The sequence below is a fragment of the Schistocerca serialis genome, chromosome 10 (assembly GCF_023864345.2).
Source record: "Schistocerca serialis cubense isolate TAMUIC-IGC-003099 chromosome 10, iqSchSeri2.2, whole genome shotgun sequence".
Taxonomy (NCBI): domain Eukaryota; kingdom Metazoa; phylum Arthropoda; class Insecta; order Orthoptera; family Acrididae; genus Schistocerca; species Schistocerca serialis.
In genome coordinates this window covers 184,197,491-184,220,502 of record NC_064647.1, presented here as the reverse complement: position 1 = coordinate 184,220,502, position 23,012 = coordinate 184,197,491, and the positions used below count along the sequence as shown (strand labels likewise).

Below are 23,012 nucleotides of genomic sequence, written 5' to 3'. Positions count from 1 at the left end.
TCTCAAAAGAAACATACTCGGACATTAATTTTATTTCTTGAAACCATGCTGACACAGATAAGCAATTTTCTTCAATCACATGTTGCCACTTGCTGGAAACACCCAGAAAGGAATACAACTGATTCACACAAGCATATGGTATGAAGTACGAGGTGCGACAATAATGTAATGAGTTCCCTTCTGATTGCACACACTTCTTCCAGCGCTTCTGCCGTTGATGGTAACATTTCTGGAACTCATCTTCTGTAATATCCTCCAAGACCCTCGTCACAGCTTTTTGGACATCTTGTGTTGTTTGAAAATGGCGTCTCTTGACCACCGTTTTGACTGTTGGAAATAGAAGAAAGTCGAATGGAGCGATAGCTGGTGAAATTTGTTTTGAGGTTAAAAATTGCTGTACTGACAGAATGACAGAGCAGTATGGGATGGCACATCATCGTGATGCAGACTCCAATTATCAGCAATGTTGGCACAGACACGAAGAACTCTTTTACAAGGTATTTCTAAAATTTATTTGTAGTAATATTGGTTAACTGTTTGTCCAGGAGGCACCCACTCTTTATGGACAATTCCCTTGGAATCAAAGAAGCACACAAGCATGAATTTCACTTTTGACTTTGACATGCGAGCTTTCCTTGATCTGGGTGATCTCTTTGAGCACCACTGCGAACTTTGGCGTTTTGTCTCTGGATCGTACTGAAAAAACAAACGTTCATCGCCAGTGATAACATGGCTCAACAGTTCTGGATTGATTTCCGTTTGCTCTAACAGATCGGCTGCCACATTTTTTGGTGTTTCTCGCTGTTGTGGTGTGAGATTTTTGAGGACAATTTTTGCGCAAATCTTTCTCATACCAAGATCTTCAGTTATTATTAGACGAACCGTTTCTCGATTGATGTTCAGTTCTTCTGCAATCGTTTTCACAGGTAATCTTCCATCACATCGTACTAGTTCAGGCGCCCTGGCCAAGTTGACATCCGTCCGTGAGGTTGATGGTCGTCCACCGCGGTGTTTATTTTCAACATTCGTTCTGCCTTCACTAAACATTTTATGCCAACGAAAAACTTGATCTCTTGACATAACCTCCTCTCCAAAAGCCATCTGAAGCTTACCGTAAGTTGTCGTCGTGTTTTCACCCAATTTAACGCAAAAACGGTTCCATTTCCGTGACGAGAGACACAGACACGTGTTAACTTATTGCAGCACAACTCACGACTGAGCAGTTGCATCAATGTGCCGCTTGGACTAGAAGCAGCTTATAGGCCAAGGTCAAAGATATTGTGCCTATGCAAGCCTACAGGGTTGCCACATTTTGCAAAGAAAATCAGTCTCATTACTTTATTGTCGCACCTCATATATGCTACAATCGAATACACCCAGTTCAATTTACTTCCTGAGATGAAAAAAGCAAAAAAAGTGGATGTGACATATATTCTACGTTAGCATTGAGGTTGCCAGTGGTCTGAGAACATATTTTTAGCAATTATCAAGCGTTCTGTATTGAGTTTTTTATTTTAATTTAAATACATACACAACGTGATCTAGTAACAGAACCATATCACAGGCAATACCGGTACCACCTTCTCAGTCAGTATCGGGTGGAGCAGTTCTTGTGATCCACTCGAGGAAGGAGGTTACCCGGGCATAGCCAGCAGCTACAGGTACCTCGCACCTGTCATAGAAAAAGCTGGCAATGCCGATCTGCTTGTAACCATCATTGGACTTCTGAACAAGGGCTCCACCCCAGTCTCCCTGCAATGTAGACAGTTATTACATTACAAATATCTAGTAGAGTTCTGCTGCTAATACTAATAGCTGATGAATAATATTACACCTTGACCTATACAAAGGATGCACCATGGGCAATGGACTCGTCTTCAAAATCTGTGTGTTTACTGATGACAAACACGCTCATACCAGGAACAAACCGTAACAGAATAACGTAACGGGCTTATATCGGGTTCCCAACAAACTGCTTCCCTTCCTACAAAAAGCCGTATTGTTGGAACTGAGGCATTACAAGCAGAGATCAGTGGGACCAAACTCCACACTGGATAGGGCACCATGTGGGACGTTATTTGGCATCGATGCGCATAACAGACTGTCGTTATACCAGCGCATGGATATGTTTGGCAAAAAAAGATTATGTGAAGTTGATATTTCAACATGTTGCAAAAGTCTCTTCAATGACCTTGGCATTATTAAACTTAACCGGCAGTACATTTATTGTCTAATCGTATTTGAAGTTATTGGCAAGAACTATGCAGAATGAACAGTGAATTCGCAGCAGAGACGGACCTATCACGATGCCATTGGAGTACTCACGACAACATAAGTTTTTGTTACGTATGTGTTGTAAAATTATACAATGGACAATAACGAATTATGTCCACCAAAGCAAAACTGCACTTGTACGAAAATTATAGGAGTAATCACAATTTCATGGCTTTGACCATGTATACTTACAGCAAGTCTTATGTATTATCTGATAAATTTATATTTGTGCTAGCAAATAGTAAATAACCAGGTACCTATGTTTATAAATTAATTCTTATGGCATCTGATTCGTTTCAGATTAGTATTGTCTCCCACATTGCCCAGAAAGACAGTTATTCACATTTTCTTAGAAGCTTCTCGCGACAGATATTCCGTCTTTCTCGGAGCGTCTGCAGGTTAATATTTCCCCACATGTCTGTTATACTCTCCAGCCATTGAAGTAAGTCTGCGATCATTCAAACCGCCCTTCATTGCATGTTGTTGTTGACTATTGTTGTTCAAACTCTCCATCCACGTTCCATACCGATTTCTGCGTGCTCTCCCTACCAACAAATCCTCAATTCAGTCGCTCGATAGTCCATACGAAAGTACTGTAGATAATGATATTATGAATATTACTGAGAAACATTGGATCTATCTGACTGCCATGATCCACGGCTTTCAGATAAGCATGTGAGAAAACAGTGATTTGAGTTTCACATGATCGATGTTTACAGAATCCGTGCTGGCTGTCATAGAGGATGTCATTTTGTTCGAGATATACGAGTATTTGAGCCAGTCAGTAATTCTGTGGATCGATTCTGCTACCCTTCTCGTTGACAGGTGCGACCTGTGCTTCAAGGCCATGAAGCTTTGTTGAAATGTAACGACCTCAGCTGTTCCTCAACCTCAGTGGCACTAATATCCATTTCAGTCATCTTTGAAGTGATACAAGAATGAAACTGGGACATTGATTGTCCATTTTTCCTTTGTAAAGGAACGTTAGAAACACTCAGTTTCAGCTCCTGGCTTGTGCATGTGTGTCTGAACACTAACTTTGGTGCCACTAACAGTCTTTACACATGATCAGTATTTCTTAATATTATGTGGAATACCTTTTGATAATAATCTTCTACAGGGTGGTCAATGAAGGCACAGGCATTTCCTCCTTTAAAGCTAAACGAGTTTCGTTCAGCATCTCTCTATCTCCATCCGTATGCTATGTACTAAACCTACTATGCAGTTCTCTCTGTTTCTTTAGAGCATTGTTCAGTGACCATATACCATGGAGGACCCCATCCACCACGAACTGTTCCGTGAGGTGCATTTCTATCTAAGGCATGGTCAACAATTTTTTTGAATTTGTGCCATAGTTGCACTACATGCTCCTGTCAGCAGAAAGACACAATTTCTTCATTTCAATCTAGCTTAGCGAACATATAAGTCCGTCTACCTGTTTTTGTTGTCCTTCTTACAGTGGTAGTCGTTGTTGCTACAGCTACCTCGTGGTTATTATTACAAGTTTGACTGTGGATATCCTCAGAGAGATCAAGTGTACTTGTCCTCAGTAGATCCAATACACAGTATTTCCATCATGACTGGAATTCCGAAATATATGTTTTCGGTAGTTATCAGAGAAGGCATTTAGTAATGTTTTGCAGGAAGTCTAGTCACATCTATCACTAACAAAACTGTAACTATCCCAACTGGTTGTTGGATTAAAGTCTCATCCAACGATTACAGTGTGACTGAGGAACCTACATACCAGCGATCTAATGGCTCCCTCTCATGTTTTCGGTGGCATCAGGAAGTGAATTTGGTTATCGATGCAAGACTCCAGTTATACGTTTATGCCCAAGGCTGTTATTGAGTCTTACCCAAACAATCTTGCATGCAACTGCAATTTATTCATCAATGGATCTGAGTTTCTTGTCTGCTACACAAAACAGACAACAGTTTCTATGAGACCAAATTAATCATTTTATTATACTTGCTTTTAACTAAATTATTGTCATCTTAACAGGGTCTGTTGGACCAGCTTAACTAATAAATGGTAGATTTCTGTTTTAACAACACTTTGGCACAACAGTCAAGATTAGGTATTTTGTGTATGATGAATTTATTAAAAGTTCATAACTAAGTTACATTCTGACAAGGTATTAATTCTGTAAATACTACCAGTTCACATAATATATTCACATATTTTAACAGTCTCCTAATAAATGATAAGGGATGTGACTTTTATATTCTGCTGTTCTAAGCTTTTTGTGTTATACTTTCTGACATGTTCCACACCCACGAGAATCTTCTCATTTGTGGGTCTATGGAACGAAAACTTAATCTAATCTAATTTAATGTAGTCGAAACGGCATTCCTGCCAATGACGCAAGCCACTAACACACATTGCATGCAGCACAGTTCACGGCATATCCTCCTCCCCTGGAGGAACAGCGACCTGCTGTTTCTGAACTCACTGGAGCCGACTACAGTACCCTGGATCTAAATCTTGTCAATAAACTTCGGCATGGCAACGCTGGGGGATTCTCAGGTTCCAGTCGTGTTTTCACATCCACTTCACTACGATGAGAATTGAAGGCAGTCCCTCCGACGAAGCTTCATGGTCGTCGAGAGGGTCTTCAGTTTCCTTGAATGAGGAGCTTCCAGTGTTCATTTGCTCCTCAGGGCTCTAATAGGTCGTCATATGAAGTACATGTACGACATCCCTGCATATTTGTCTTCTTGATGAGGCGGTCATAATCCTCGATTTTGTATGTGGCGTCCGAGAAGTGGCAAAGGATACCATACAGCCCAGACGAGTGCATTAGTGTCTTTTCCTGCCGTCCCACTTCCCACGCAGCTGTAAATGTCTATATCAAGTCTCCCAGGCAGTACATCACATAATAGTGCTTGGCACAATAGTACTTGTTTGTCGAAGATCTGTACGTGAGCCAGCTACCTTGGTTCTTTCATCCTAGTGATGTGTTTCATGCAGTCATACTGGGTATTTTCAGGCAAAAACAGGTGCTGTGCATCGATTGCCATTTCTGTTTCACAACTGTGGAAGAGAATGAATGGTGTGAAACCTGCAGTATCTTGCTTTTCTGCACTAAGTGCGAATGTCACAAGTGCAATTTGTGTCCTGATCTCTCTGTTTGATATCAATATGCATCGAGAGTAGTTCTGTCACGGTCTTATTAAAGCGTTCTGTGAGGCCATGCGCCTGTGCTTGGATAACAGTCGTCATCCTATGCATGATGTCACAACATGAAATTACCTCTCATTCTAATTGCAGCAAGAAAACATTTCTACGACCAGAGATCATCGATCATCGAGCATTCTGCTTCAAAACTATGTACACCACAAGGAGTCTTGCAACTTCCGGAACCTCGTCAGGTGGCACTGCTTTGGTGTCGACCCAAATCATTGTCCTTCGATTATCATTTGTCGACTTTAGGATGCGCCCCAAGATGTCGATTCCAGTTCGGTGAAATGGTGCTACTGTGGGCAGAATTTGTCCCAGTTGTCCTGAGGTAGTAGTGACATGTGCTTCCGTCACGTGCATTACTTACGGTGTCTCACATAGTGACTAATAGATCAGTAGACCCACGCGGAGTGGCCGAGCGGTTCGAGGCTCCATGTCAGGCATTGCGCCCCCCCCCCTCCTCCCACCACCAGATGTGGAACCCCGAATATGGGAGTGTGTGCAGTTCTTAGCATCAGTTAGCCCAAGTAGTCTGTAAGTCTAGGGACTGATGACCTCAGCAACTTGGTACTGTAGGAATTCACACACATTTCAACATTTAGATCAGTAGACACCTGCCCAGAGATAACTGAGACAATCCCGAATCGTTACGACTTCCGAATGATCAGGCTGTGGTTCGGACAGTGCACTGTGCAAGCTGGTACACCGTCCACTGCTCGATGCAGTGACGTCAGCTCCCCTGACACCACTTAAGAGGCACTCAGTAGAGTGAGTGGTATGGTAGTGGGCTTGTCGTACCCAGTAGACATACTGGTCACTGAGACACAATAATTTATTAGCTTCAGAGACATGCCTCACTACTGCGACCTAGGCCAGCAAAGGCTCCGAAGTAGCGGCTTCCATCCTACACAGTACACGAAAAGGTGTACTCCAGACGTGGTTTTTACAACTTTGTTTTCGTCTATTATAAGTATGTACCATAGTTTCATCATTATTTATACAGACGGATCCCAGCAGGAGAATGCCCTCGGTTGTTTTGTGGTTTTCGCTGATAGTGTTTTTAAAGTGCGTCTTCCAGAACAATTTACAAATTATGATGCAGACTTATATGGCATTCTGATGGCCCTGGAGAGGGTTCACTGACATGAGCCTAGGAGTTTGCTTGTCTCTTCCGACTCTCTTAGTGCATTGCAAGCACCTCACCAAATGTATCCGGTAGACCCGCTGATTCAGCTCCTCCATGACTCCATACAATGGCTCCAATGCCATGGCAAGGTGGTGATCTTTTGCTGGGTACTGGCCACGTTGGGATACAGGGTAACGACATGGCTGACAAAGCTTCCAAGGAAGCATGTTGGGATGGTGCTGTCCATCAACGTCCCATCCCGTTGCACGCCATTATCTCATTTTCTGACAGATGCATCATGCGTCAGTGGGAGACTGAATGGTTGCACGTGTCAGACAACAAACTGCGGTCGCTCAAATCGACCACAAAGGCTTGGCGGACTTCATGTCAGCTTCGCCAATGGAAGGCGGTTTGGCTTACCAGACTGTGCATCGGTCATAGCCCTTTCACACGTGGCTACAAATTCTGTGAAGTTTGTGGTGTGCCGCTTTCAGTTCAATATATTGTGGCTACGTGTGTCCTGTATACTGGTACTAGGGCAGTCCTCAGTCTCATTGGAGATCTGCCCACCGTCCTCATAAATACCGATACCATTGTTAAAAGAGTGGTGAAATTTTCTGATCTGTCAGGACTCCTCCCTAAACTGGAGGGGACAGGAGGCAGACTTTAGTACATTATTAACTGCTCCACATGTGGGGACAGCCTTCGTCCGCACCCGTGAGATTTCATGTTGACTTTCCATCAGGGCGCTGATGACCATGATGTCGAGCACCCCCCTCAACCCAAATATCATCGTCATCATCATTCAGCGTCAGCGCCCTCTGATACTGACATTGAGGGCCTATGGCGTAACAGTGGGTCTCAGTATTGATGTCAGCAGTGCTCCAAGTTGTGCCGCTATGGCATGCGGCAGTGGCGTGGTGGCGAAGGATAATTGCAGTGCATGGGACATGACCTGCTGCCCTGTAGTAGGTCTAGGTGGCAGGCTGGTGGCGCTGTGGCACCAAGTCCCATAACGAGACGCCACTCTGGAGGCAGCTGGCTTGACCCAGTCCAGAGTCTGTGGCAGCAGCTGGTCATACCCAGTCACCTCGTCATCTAGCTTGCTCTTGGCATCGTGGTGGTGCCAAATGTCCTGCCCTGATGTGGTAATAACAAATAATGTGTGTGGCTAGGCCGGGAGCCCCACCTGCAGGCAGGATGGTGCAAGTCTTTTTAGTTGAGCCCCCTTTGGCGACTTGCATGTCAATGGGTATGAAAAGATGGTGGAAAACACAACACAGTCGCCAAGTGAGGAAAATCTCTGACCCCACCTGGAATCAAACCCAGGCCTTCTGCATGGCAATCTGCTGCATTGACCACTCAGCTATGGAGACGAACTCTTTAATGGGCTGACACTGTTCTGCCCACTCCCACTATTACCATTGTGCAGTCCGGTCCCATATGATGGCACATTACATATATTGCCCAGTGGTAGCTGGATACAGAGGTACACTGCAACTCCTTACACATTATTCAAGTTCCACCAAAACTAGGTAGTGACACCACAAAATGTATACTAGTCCAGTTTCTATGACTTCCGTGCCTACGGACTTCCAGTCGTCTTCAGCTGATCTGCATACAGCGATATTCGTTATCAGAGACTCTAATGCCTCAGAGACTTTCAAACGCTTCTCATCATACTTGAGTATACCACTTCTTTCCACATTTTCTGTTTATACGTATAGTCTGCTACGCGACAAATTAGTAGATAAGTGGGAGAATAAGATTTCTATGTCCGAACTGGCAGCGTTACTCAGTTACACGAAATTATCAACACCTGCCAGCTGGAAAGCAGCCTCGTCACTCTGCAGAGAACCCGTGGATCAGCTCAGCGGAAAATGGTTAGAAGAGCAGGGACTGGACTGCCGTCATTACCCTGGCAGCGCCGTGTAAATCCGTCGGCACACGGACCGTGCATCCGAACGTTGAGCGTTGAGCGTGCCGAGTTTCTGACGTCACAGCGTGGAATAGCACGTTCGGGAATCTTTCCGAACGTGCAGAGCAATATCTGGTGTGTCAGATATTCTGAGAGTGCGTCTGAGCGTTGACCAATGAGAAGGCACAACGCCACCTACGTCACAAGCACGCCGTCTCCCTTCAGTTGTGAGGCGCCATATTGGCATTCATTTCAAGCCCATATGTATATATGCCGTTCCGAGCATCAACAAATTGAGAATCACTGCAAAACCCGTTGTTAACTGTGTGATTCGTTCCAATAAAATAATGAGAAACATCATATTCGTGGCAAAAGAATTATTGTAACTTGCATATAATGAGAGTAGACTATTTGAAGGCAGCGACACACTGAAGATCCACCCAAAACGCATTGTTCTTGGTACAATTTCTTATAATTAAATTTCAGTTAGTAACATATCTACGATTAAGATTTTTAGCAAGTGGTAAGATACTATGAGTAGATACGAAAGGTGTGAAATTGGTTTAACGTAATTAATAGCGTCCTTGTCCTGCAATGAGTTTTTTGCTGGGGCGGTGGTTCGCGTCCTGACACAACCAATTTTTTTTGTCTTAACATTCACGTTTTTATTAGGTTCTGATACTTTATTATTATTTTAATATAAGTATAGACTATAATATTTAATGTTATGTAAATACAAGTTCACCTTTTTTTTGAGGGGTGACTGTTCGATTGGCTTAATCTACAGGACAGCTTGCGCTACCTGTATACAGATATTCTGCTCCTTTTTCTTTTACGCTTCGTAATTCACATGTTGCAAAGATTCTGCTACTGGGTAGGAACAGTGATCAAGTGAGAGTGACCTTGGGGTTTTACTAAAATGTGGGAATGATGAAATAATGTTTATCTTATTCGGAGAAGTTCAAAATGGTTCAAATGGCTCTGAGCACTATGGGACTCAACTGCTGAGGTCATTAGTCCCCTAGAACTTAGAACTAGTTAAACCTAACTAACCTAAGGACATCACAAACATCCATGCCCGAGGCAGGATTCGAACCTGCGACCGTAGCGGTCTTTCGGTTCCAGACTGCAGCGCCTTTAACCGCACGGCCACTTCGGCCGGCTATTCGGAGAAGTATTCCAAATTTGTAACGCACTGTTTGTAATGGAACTTTTATAAGCCTGTGTCTTTATTGATTGGACATGGTGCTTTCCTTTTCGTGGACGATGGAAGAAATGTGTGTTTTAATATAGCTAACGTGGGAATTTTACGCGCGCCCGTTGAGTAAACAGTGTGATTTACGAACTAGAAACATCCCTCAACTGTCGCTGAAGTGCGTTGCGATCGCGTATACCAAGTTGGGGCCCACATACCGTATGCACAAGTCGGATCGTTCCTGAGCGTTCAGCAGCACGTTGAACTTGGCACGCTCAACGTTAACGTTCGACAATACGGTCCGTGTGCCGACGGCTTAAGAGACATTAGGCGGAACGCAATATTACCTAGCAGTAGTTTGACTAAGCAGCAAAGGCGGTGTAATAAATTTGTTAAGCAGATGTAGCGGAAATGAAGACCACCGAGAACTTGAAACGAATGCATCTCGTTCGATCATTACAAATGTCGTAGAGTGGAGTCTTTCCTCAACACCATAAACACTCGGCCCCCACTAGTTTAGAGCAGTCAGTCAGGACGATCGAACGGCACTCATATCGTTCACACTCAGTTATCTGGTAATGATGTGGTAACATCTTGTGTGTGATGTTGTTCTAATATTGGTCTTCCACTTGCTGCCTTACGAGAAGGTAAGCGATCCTCAGCTACAGATGATAAAGTCCAGCATTCTGTTCTGAAGTCAGCACAGCAGCCAGTACTGACAGGTAGTCCAGAGATCTCTCAGTGCAGCTCCGGATTAGACCAGAAGCTGCCATAAAACTCCAGCATTGCACGTTGTTCATAACAACATCCCCAACCATATTCTCAAACGTTGTGCCACCAAACGAGAAGTACTTCGAAGAACTTCCAGGTTCTGTGACCCACTTGGTCTCCTTGTCACCAATGTCTCTCACTGCAGAAACAATTTTCCAGGAAATTCTGTCTGGAGGGCTTGAATGGTACAAGCTTATTCCTCTTGATTATGGCAAATGCTGGCAAATGCTGGTATCAATTTTGCCATCATTTCTCTTATACAAATACCACAATGGATTGCTGTTTCTGAGGACACTGAATAAAGAGGACCTAAGGGAATGATGAGGTTAAAATTACAGCATAACGGAGTGCTATTCAGTGGGACAACCTGTGACGTAGCAGGCACGGTGTTTCGTCTCCTGGTTACCGTCATTGGAACTACTGTATTAAATTTCACAGAGCTGTGGTTCTATTGGTCAGAGAAGTCGCTAGATGCGTTACCAACACCGAACCTTGCCTTTGTAAACCATAACCTGAAACTGGACTTCGTTCACTCATTAGACAAGTTTGCAGCTTCGCCAAAGGAATGGATTACCGCGGAATAGAAGTTCCAGCATATATGGCAGTACTGTGTGATAAGCAGCGCCATGATGTCGCAGCTATAGGTGTCACGACATGCAGTGCTGCAGTGGTTCCGACTGAATTCTGTGTAACCTTCATCTAGCTTAAGCGAAAATTTACCGTCCCACATAAACTGTCAGTGCATAAAATGCCAGCAGTGTGAGAAACCATTAGAAATGGGAATTAATCGAAAAAGAATTGGTTACAAACTAATTTGTAATAAAAGGAAATGCAGATTAATAGTAAGAATCGAGGAAGATTGTTATTACGTTTTCTGAAGAGTTGTTACGATGGAAAAATTTCATTTTACTAATTTGTAAGTGGTGATTCAGTGGAAACATATTCCTGCAGTCAATAAAGAATGTCAAGTGGACCGAACCTAGATAATAATGTTAGTTTGTAAGATTGCAACCAATGGAAGTTGTGGTTTAACTACCGTTTCGCATTGTCTGTGTTTTATGGTGTATTATGGAATGTGTTTCAGACATGCATGTGTATCTGAAGCACTTGGCATAGCACACCGTTAGAAAACCGTAAAATAGTGCTAATGCCTAGACGGACCGCGACAATAATACGTTCTCCCTTCGTGGGAATCAGAGCAGGATGTAGATGCCTGCTGATGTATAGGGTTTTGGGTCGATCCGTGAGTCTAGCTCACACAGCAGAAGTCGTTAAGGCGACTGCTCGAGTAGTCTGGTTTCGAGTCCACATCGGGCCCAAATTTTCAAAACTGTAAGCCAAAATGCCGGACGTATAGCGTCCCAATATGTATTTCTCACGAACATTTTTACATCTGCTAGGAATTAATTAACTCAGTGACTTTAATAAAAGAACTTCTGTACAGTGCAATAGTCAGTGAAACAGAAAATTGATGAACATGGAATATAAGACTGTTAATTCTACGAAATGTTACTATGGAGAAATATATAAATTGCTGTGCAACAGAATATTTATATCTGTGACTCTTACAGTTTTGTCGGTGATGTTATACATACTGTGATAACGTCTCTCTCCTCTCTCTGGCGCCTTTTCTATGACTGTCGTTGTTATAAGATCTCTATGTGGCTTCCAGATCTGTAGTACTGTAGCATAAGACTGCTATTCCACAGGAGCCTGTGGACCTGCAGGAGATCTTGTTTATATCGAAACAAGCAGGTGCACAAAAATGATTGATTTTTCAGCTGGCCTGGCAATGAACCAACAAAGATGTAGTTTGAAGTCATGTTATAAAAGAAAGGTGTCGGGCTATGCACTGTTAAATCATTATAGTGAGAAATACTTACAATGGTAGTCATTTACAGTGGCATAGTTGATTTTGTGGTGTAAAACTAGGTATTTCTTTTACGTGGAGGTAGTGTCGGATGCCTATCGAGTTTTTCTTGGTCATTACCTATAACAGCATTTATGCCACACAATCACAGTAATTAGATGGAAGACTCAGTTCATGAATATTAAAGTAAGTGTGGCTAAGACTTGTCCTGCTATTTATGTCGCAAACGAAAGTGCTAGCCTAAGAACCGATGCTGTGTTTTGGAAGCTATATATATACACTCCTGGAAATTGAAATAAGAACACCGTGAATTCATTGTCCCAGGAAGGGGAAACTTTAATGACACATTCCTGGGGTCAGATACATCACATGATCACACTGACAGAACCACAGGCACATAGACACAGGCAACAGAGCATGCACAATGTCGGCACTAGTACAGTGTATATCCACCTTTCGCAGCAATGCAGGCTGCTATTCTCCCAAGGAGACGATCATAGAGATGCTGGATGTAGTCCTGTGGAACGGCTTGCCATGCCATTTCCACCTGGCGCCTCAGTTGGACCAGCGTTCGTGCTGGACGTGCAGACCGCGTGAGACGACGCTTCATCCAGTCCCAAACATGCTCAATGGGGGACAGATCCGGAGATCTTGCTGGCCAGGGTAGTTGCCTTATACCTTCTAGAGCACGTTGGGTGGCACGGGATACATGCGGACGTGCATTGTCCTGTTGGAACAGCAAGTTCCCTTGCCGGTCTAGGAATGGTAGAACGATGGGTTCGATGACGGTTTGGATGTACCGTGCACTATTCAGTGTCCCCTCGACGATCACCAGTGGTGTACGGCCAGTGTAGGAGATCGCTCCGCACACCATGATGCCGGGTGTTGGCCCTGTGTGCCTCGGTCGTATGCAGTCCTGATTGGGGCGCTCACCTGCACAGCGCCAAACACGCATACGACCATCATTGGCACTAAGGCAGAAGCGACTCTCATCGCTGAAGACGACACGTCTCCATTCGTCCCTCCATTCACGCCTGTCGCGACACCACTGGAGGCGGGCTGCACGATGTTGGGGCGTGAGCGGAAGACGGCCTAACGGTGTGCGGGACCGTAGCCCAGCTTCATGGAGACGGTTGCGAATGGTCCTCGCCGATACCCCAGGAGCAACAGTGTCCCAAATTTGGTGGGAACTGGCGGTGCGATCCCCTACGGCACTGCGTAGGATCCTACGGTCTTGGCGTGCATACGTGCGTCGCTGCGGTCTGGTCCCAGGTCGACGGGCACGTGCACCTTCCGCCGACCACTGGCGACAACATCGATGTACTGTGGAGACCTCACGCTCCACGTGTTGAGCAATTCGGCGGTACGTCCACCCGGCCTCCCGCATGCCCACTATACGCCCTCGCTCAAAGTCCGTCAACTGCACATACGGTTCACACCCACGCTGTCGCGGCATGCTACCAGTGTTAAAGACTGCGATGGAGCTCCGTATGCCACGGCAAACTGGCTGACACTGACGGCGGCGGTGCACAAATGCTGCGTAGCTAGCGCCATTCGACGGCCAACACCGCGGTTCCTGGTGTGTCCACTGTGCCGTGCGTGTGATCATTGCTTGTACAGCCCTCTCGCAGTGTCCGGATCAAGTATGGTGGGTCTGACACACCGGTGTCAATGTGTTCTTTTTTCCATTTCCAGGAGTGTATATATATATATATATATATATATATATATATATATATATATTTATATTTATATTTATATTTATATGAGAGCTGTTTGGAAATTGTTCACTTCTTATATATATATATATATATATATATATATATATATATATATATATATATATATATATATATATAAGAAGTGAACAATTTTTTGTTGTCGAGTAATTACTAAAGTGAATGTACAGAAGATAGTTTCTGGTGTTGCTAGTATGGCAGTATTGCTTGTAGTATTGCAACACTGAATAATTTACCTGTCTGTTGTTGCTTCTTTGTATTTTTGATACAGTGATATATTATCACACTGTACTTTACCTTGAAATTCTATAACAAAATCTTCAGGCAATTTTTTGTCTTTGTTATATACATAAAATATAATGAAGTTCTTGTGAAGTTTTCAGACATTTTATGATGTTTTGCTATATACTGCCAATTTACTTTATTCTGAAATCCTCTAATACAATCAGCTGACAGTTTTGTATCATATGATATGTAATTACATCCAAATTCTTTGCATGGATTTTTCTTCTTAATATAATTGACAACTACATCAACATATGTTTAATGTGTTATATACAGATTATATAACTGTCCAAAATTTAAATTTTCACACCTAAGAGGAATCATTTGAATAAATTGTTGTTGTTTAGCCTTTACTTCAATAATCTCATTGTTACTGCTAATATTATTCCTAATAAGATAAATAAGTTCTTGCTTTCTCTGTTTAGAACATCCTTTTATTTGTAGCTGTATTTCTCTGGCTTTATTTTGTTGACTTTTAATGGTTGTAGGCTCACAATTTATAGAATTATTTTTTGTCAGACAAATAAAAACTAACTATTTAAAGATGCCAGTAATTATGAAGATTTTATGCTATATTAATTAAGGAATTTCAGTGTCCATGAGAGTAGGCCCTGGAAAATCAGAAGATGCAAATTCTCTGAACACCAAACATGAAAAACTAAACAAAATAAAAAGTTTATATTAAATTTCTTACAGAGAATAATTCTGAAAAACTTTTTTCCTTAATAAAAGTTACATTCATATAATGACAGCTATCACAAGTAATGCTGTTGGCAATTCAGCATCAGTTATGATGAATGTTCTTGTATTTATTCATAAAAACGATTATCAACTAAATTTACGAAATTGGTTTAAAGATATTTGGTTTCCATTATTTGACAGAAAGGTAAATTGATATTTTGTGTATTTTTTGTGATGTTCCCAAGTCCAAATATTCGAATGTGACAACTTTAAGTAGAAGTAAAAGTCATTATCTCCAATTTGTCAAACAAAATGTTTCTTTCATAGAAATACATCACAATAATCAAGCAGCTTTAGAATATCAATATATTCGAAATTAAATAAAAATCTTAATCGTTTCACTGCAGCCTATAGACTAGTTACACCTGAGGCAGTCTTCAGACTGCATCTGTGTCTGCACCTGCAGCGTATTCCCAAAAATGTCTATTTATTAAACACAAAATATTGTTAAATTTATAATTAACAGGTAATTGTTTCAACACAAATAAGCACAAATGACCATAAATTACTTGATTAAAATTTTATACTCATTGCCTATTATAGTACAACTCACTTGAGCCAAGATTTTTAACCACTTCTTTAGGAATATTTCCTCCAAATGATTCAAACACAAATTTTAATCTGTATTCTTATAATAACAGATTCAATGTGAAACAGAATGATCAGCTGCATCTAAATTTACTATTCCAGATTCATATCCCCTAAGATGATCAGTGCCAGCTGAAAGAGTCTTAGAACTGGCGACTGCTGGAGCAGTGGCAGCTGCACCAGTGTTCAGACTGCCTCCATATGCAGGTAATTCATCAATCATAAAAATAGCACAAAAGTAAACAATTTTTAACTGCTTAGCAACTTTTTATTTATCGAAATTACTTAATTCATTAGGATTCATATATATGGATTATCTTTTATAACTTGTTTTTACTCCAATGGAATCTGAACCAGACTTTCAGCTGCACCCAGTTCCAGCTTTCCTCTCCATTGCTAGAGGTAAAACTTCTATGCTTCGTTTTACGTTTCCAATTTTCTTCTAAATTTTTGAGCATTTGTTGAAGTTGTTTTTCTCTTTGGATGACAGAAATTCTTCATTTTTATGAAACAAGCTTTCCTCAAATGAGATTCTGACTGTTTTGATGGAATAGGAAACATGTCATCACATTTTTCTTCATGAAGATGGTAATAATGAATGATTCGTTTTTCAGCCTCACTATTTTCTTCAGTAGCTTTCAGAGCATCATAACATAAACCTTCAGTCCTTCTTTAACTTCTTTGATTGCATCAATAACTGGTTGAGCTCCTTTTTTACATTTTTCATGTTCTACACTTGGTTGTTTTTTCCAAAACTTGATCTGCTCTTTCACTTCTCCAACTTGTTTTATTTTCTTTGACTTTTTAACAACTTCTGCATCAAATTTTGAAGACATATAATACAGATGAAAAAATTAACTAAAAATAATTTTAACTTTTAATGTTTTATGTTCTTGTTTATGAATTCAAGAAAAACAATTCGTTCTCCTTTAAGTTATTAGGAATTTTTCTATTTTATCTCTGAAATTACCTTCATTCATTTTTCTAGTCATATTTTTAGTAAAAAATCCAAATTGATCATTGCAACATTTTCTCCCATTTCTTTAAGGTCATCAAATTTTCAGTCACCACCAACAAACTCATGGTAAATGTGATTTAAATTTATGTCATCCTGTCTGAAACTATTTAAAAATTTGAGATTATCTCTGAGTAATTGTTTTGGTATTTTTGAGAAAGTTTCAACTAAATGAAAACTATATATTTCTATATGACTATGTCTAGTATAATATTTTCTTACTATACCCTGATTTTCAAGGATGAAGTCATTGCATATTAGAAGTGAATTATCTTGGCATTAATCTAGCGGTATAATTTATCGCGATTTTCAAGAAAAGTAGTAATCTTCTCATTTCTTTGTCTTTAATTTTTTTGCAAATTTTTAAAAGTTCTTGATATTTCAGTTGATCTAAACTTATTGAATTTATGTACAAATGATTAGTTATATTCCAGTTCAACCATCCTGTTGCTAGGATGTACTTGTCAATCATCAATGTAGTTTTTCCATATTTGCTTGACCTATTATTGCACATCAAATAGAATTTAGCAAAACCTATCATGTTTACAGTTTGATTTCTTCTCTGGAATTCTTATTTTTGTTTCCCAAACAGTTTTCATTTGATGAAAATAATTTTTATTGATATAAATGAGTAGATTAGTCCAATTGAGTGGCAAGTCATACGTTCTCAAGAAAAAAATCAACTGTGCCTATAAGAGACAGATTTGCTATGTAGAACTAGCTGGTTTTTATACAACATTTCTGACACCAAATATTACATAAAAATGATAAACCTTACTGTCAATGAGAAAAGATCTAAATTCCTTTTGCCCAGTACAATTTAAAAAGCTCGAAAAAATTACTCATACAAAAAAGCCAAATATTCAGAGTAAAACAGATGAAATTTTATATTTGAATTATTATACAGGGTGATGTTAAATATTACATGAATATAAAAGACAGTATTAAAAGTGTGCTTGGGTGAAGTGATGGTTCAAATGGCTCTGAGCACTATGGGACTTAACATCTATGGTCATCAGTCCCCGGTGTAGTGATCAAACTGCTGAAGCTAATAAAAAACTGTTGTTAATGATGTTCCTAAAATTATTCCACTCGAATTAATTAATACAATTTTTAATTTAGTTGATAGAATGCTTGTAAAGCATACTGATCATTTTCATTGAGAAACTAATATTACTGTATCATTCAAGATAATTTGATTCATTTCAGTGGTGCTTCTGCAACAGTTGTTTTACAAATTGCTGAAACAATTTATTCCTTAAGAAATAATGAACGAAATAGAGAGTTACCAGTTTCACTCATTCCATGCGAATGGGTAATCTAAAAATAATTTAATGTACCTAACAAGGATACAGAGATTAATATAAATAATATCGACAGCTGGGTACATCCTAGCCATGCACAATTATACAAGAGCTTCAGTATTATTGGAACTGATGGTACAGATTATCCAACATATAACGCAAAAACCAAACAAAAATTAATTGATAATTATGTAACAGAGCTATAGGATTTTGTAACCATAAAGATAGGAAATAATATTTTATCTAGAATTGAGCATCCTTTCATTTCATCATCAGTTAGCTTGTATTTGACTTCATGTTTCTAATAAAATTAATATAGAAGAAAATATACGTAACACTGGCAAAATAAAGAGTAAGAAAAATAAAGTACTTTATCCACTAAATATGCTTGGTGGTTCTACATCTACATCTACATCTACATGATTACTCTGCAATTCACATTTAAGTGCTTGGCAGAGGATTCATCTAACCACAATCATCCTATCTCCCTACCATTCCACTCCCGAACAGCGCGCGGGAGAAACGAACACCTAAACCCTTCTGTTCGAGCTCTGATTTCTCTTATTTTATTCTGATGCTCATTCCTACCTATGTAGGTTGGGCTCAACAAAATATTTTCGCATTCGGAAGAGAAAGTTGGTGACTGAAATTTCGTAAATAGATCTCGCCGCGACGAAAAACGTCTTTGTTTTAATGACTTCCATCCCAACTCGCTTATCATATCTGCCACACTCTCTCCCCTACTACGTGATAATACAAAACGAGCTGCTCTTTTTTGCACCCTTTCGATGTCCTCCGTCAATCCATCCTGGTAAGGATCCCACACCGCGCAGCAATATTCTAACAGAGGACGAACGAGTGTAGTGTAAGCAGTCTCTTGTTGCATCTTCGAAGTGTCCTGCCAATGAAACGCAACCTTTGGCTCGCCTTCCCCACAATATTATCTATGTTGTCTTTCCAACTGAAGTTGTTCGTAATTTTAACACCCAGGTACGTAGTTGACAGCCTTGAGATTTGTACTATTTATCGAGTAATCGAATTCCAACGGATTGCTTTTGGAACTCATGTGGATCACCTCACACTTTTCGTTATTTAGCGTCAACTGCCACCTGCCACACCATACAGCAATCTTTTCTAAATCGCTTTGCAACTGATACTGGTCTTTGGATGACCTTACTAGACGGTAAATTACAGCATCATCTGCGAACAACCTAAGAGAACTGCTCAGATTGTCACCCAGGTCATTTATATAGATCAGGAACAGCAAAGGTCCCAGGACGCTTCCCTGGGGAACACCTGACATCACTTCAGTTTTACTCGATGATTTGCCGTCTATTACTACGAACTGCGACCTTCCTGACAGGAAATCGCGAATCCAGTCGCACAACTGAGACGATACCCCATAGGCCCGCAGCTCGATTAGAAGTCGCTTGTGAGGAACGGTGTCAAAAGCTTTCCGCAAATCTAGAAACACGGAATCAACTTGAGATGCCCTGTCGATAGCGGCCATTACTTCGTGCGAATAAAGAGCTAGCTGCGTTGCACAAGAACGATGTTTTCTGAAACCATGCTGATTACGTATCAATAGATCGTTCCCTTCGAGGTGATTCATAATGTTTGAATACAGTATATGCTCCAAAACCCTACTGCAAACCGACGTTAATGATATAGGTCTGTAGTTCGATAGATTACACCTACTACCCTTCTTAAACACTGGTGCGACCTGCGCAATTTTCCAATCTGTAGGTACAGATCTATCGGTGAGCGAGCGGATGTTTATGACTGCTAAGTAGGGAGCTATTGTATCAGCGTAATCTGAAAGGAACCTAATCGGTATACAATCTGCACCTGAAGACTTGCCCGTATCAAGCATTTTGAGTTGCTTCGCAACCCCTAAGGTATCTACTTCTAAGAAACTCATGCTAGCAGGTGTTCGTGTTTCAAATTCTGAAATATTCCATTCGTCTTCCCTGGTGAAGGAATTTCGGAAAACTGCGTTCAATAACTCCGCTTTAACGGCACAGTCGTCGGTAACAATACCATCGGCTCTGCGCAGAGAAGGTATTGGCTGCGTCTTGCCGCTTGTGTACTTTACATACGACCAGAATTTCTTCGGATTTTCTACCAAATTTCGAGACAATGTTTCGTTGTGGAACCTATTAAAGGTATCTCGCATTGAAGTCCGTTCCAAATTTCGCGCGTCTGTAAATTTTAGCCAATCTTCGGGATTTCGCGTTCTTCTGAACTTCGCATGCTTTTTCCGTTGCCTCTGCAACAGCGTTCGGACCTGTTTTGGGGGATCAGTTCTATCTTTTACCAATTTATGGGGTGTGAATTTCTCAATTGCTGTTGCTACTATATCTTTGAATTTGAGCCACATCTCGTCTGCATTTGCATAGTCCGTTCGGAAGGAATGGAGATTGTCTCTTAGGAAGGCTTCTAGTGACACTATCCGCTTTTTTAAATAAAATTATTTTGCGTTTGTTTCTGGTGGATTTGGAAGAAACGGTTTTGAGCCTAGCTACAACGACCTTGTGATCACTAATCCCTGTATCAGTCATGATGCTCTCTATTAGCTCTGGATTGTTTGTGGCTAAGAGGTCAAGTGTGTTTTCGCAACCATTTACAATTCGCGTGGGTTCGTGGACTAACTGTTCGAAATAATTTTCGGGGAAAGCATTTAGGACAATCTCGGAAGATGTTTTCTGCCTACCACCGATTTTGAACAGGTATTTTTGCTAACATATCGAGGGAAGGTTGAAGTCCCCACCATCCTCGACTTGCGCCATAGGGTGGTGGGGTTTCGGGTTCCGCTGGATAGGTCAGGAGTCCACAACACGCAACAAGCGGCTACACGGGTAGCAGGGGTTGTGTGGCGTGGGCTGTGCGGTTTTTTAGGTTAGATGGCCTTGGGCAAGTACAGAAAGGGCAACAGCCTCAACGGGTGCGGGGCAAAGTCAGGACATGCGGGGACCAAGCAGCAATCGGTATTGTAATTGTCAACTGTCGAAGCTGCGTTGGTAAAGTACCGGAACTTCAAGCGCTGATAGAAAGCACCGAAGCTGAAATCGTTATAGGTACAGAAAGCTGGCTTAAGCCAGAGATAAATTCTGCCGAAATTTTTACAAAGGTACAGACGGTGTTTAGAAAGGATAGATTGCATGCAACCTGTGGTGGAGTGTTCGTCGCTGTTAGTAGTAGTTTATCCTGTAGTGAAGTAGAAGTGGATAGTTCCTGTGAATTATTATGGGTGGAGGTTACACTAAACAACCGAACTAGGTTAATGATTGGCTCCTTTTACCGACCTCCCGACTCAGCAGCAGTAGTGGCAGAACAACTGAGAGAAAATTTGGAATACATTTCACATAAATTTTCTCAGCATGTTATAGTCTTAGGTGGAGATTTCAATTTACCAGATATAGACTGGGACACTCAGATGTTTAGGACCGGTGGTAGGGACAGAGCATCGAGTGACATTATACTGAGTGCACTATCCGAAAATTACCTCGAGCAATTAAACAGAGAACCGACTCGTGGAGATAACATCTTGGACCTACTGATAACAAACAGACCCGAACTTTTCGACTCTGTATGTACAGAACAGGGAATCAGTGATCATAAGGCCGTTGCAGCATCCCTGAATATGGAAGTTAATAGGAATATAAAAAAAGGGAGGAAGGTTTATCTGTTTAGCAAGAATAATAGAAGGCAGATTTCAGACTACCTAACAGATCAAAACGAACATTTCTGTTCCGACACTGACAATGTTGAGTGTTTATGGAAAAAGTTCAAGGCAATCGTAAAATGCGTTTTAGACAGGTACGTGCCGAGTAAAACTGTGAGGGACGGGAAAAACCCACCGTGGTACAACAACAAAGTTAGGAAATTACTGCGAAAGCAAAGAGAGCTCCACTCCAAGTTTAAACGCAGCCAAAACCTCTCAGACAAACAGAAGCTAAACGATGTCAAAGTTAGCGTAAGGAGGGCTATGCGTGAAGCGTTCATTGAATTCGAAAGTAAAATTCTATGTACCGACTTGACAGAAAATCCTAGGAAGTTCTGGTCTTACGTTAAATCAGTAAGTGGCTCGAAACAGCATATCCAGACACTACGGGATGATGATGGCATTGAAACAGAGGATGACACGCGTAAAGCTGAAATACTAAACACCTTTTTCCAAAGCTGTTTCACAGAGGAAGACCGCACTGCAGTTCCTTCTCTAAATCCTCGCACAAACGAAAAATGGCTGACATCGAAATAAGTGTCCAAGGAATAGAAAAGCAACTGGAATCACTCAATAGAGGAAAGTCCACTGGACCTGACGGGATACCAATTCGATTCTACACAGAGTACGCGAAAGAACTTGCCCCCCTTCTAACAGCCGTGTACCGCAAGTCTCTAGAGGAACGGAGGGTTCCAAATGATTGGAAAAGAGCACAGATAGTCCCAGTCTTCAAGAAGGGTCGTCGAGCAGATGCGCAAAACTATAGACCTATATCTCTGACGTCGATCTCTTGTAGAATTTTAGAACATGTTTTTTGCTCGCGTATCATGTCATTTCTGGAAACCGAGAATCTACTATGTAGGAATCAACATGGATTCCGGAAACAGCGATCGTGTGAGACCCAACTCGCCTTATTTGTTCATGAGACCCAGAAAATATTAGATACAGGCTCCCAGGTAGATGCTATTTTTCTTGACTTCCGGAAGGCGTTCGATACAGTTCCGCACTGTCGCCTGATAAACAAAGTAAGAGCCTACGGAATATCAGACCAGCTGAGTGGCTGGATTGAAGAGTTTTTAGCAAACAGAACACAGCATGTTATTATCAATGGAGAGACGTCTATAGACGTTAAAGTAACCTCTGGCGTGCCACAGGGGAGTGTTATGGGACCATTGCTTTTCACAATATATATAAATGACCTAGTAGATAGTGTCGGAAGTTCCATGCGGCTTTTCGCGGATGATGCTGTAGTATACAGAGAAGTTGCAGCATTAGAAA

General features: G+C 41.3%; 1 protein-coding gene across 1 annotated transcript in view; it reads right to left on the bottom strand.

Annotated features, from left to right (window-relative positions):
- Positions 1-1,584: 1,584 nt before the first annotated feature.
- Positions 1,585-23,012, bottom strand: part of LOC126424657 (brachyurin-like) — a 144,583-nt gene continuing 123,155 nt past the window's right edge. Inside the window, exon 6 of the mRNA XM_050087388.1 lies at positions 1,585-1,752. Within this exon, the coding sequence (XP_049943345.1) occupies positions 1,585-1,752 (168 nt within the window). The remainder of the gene's footprint in view (positions 1,753-23,012) is intronic.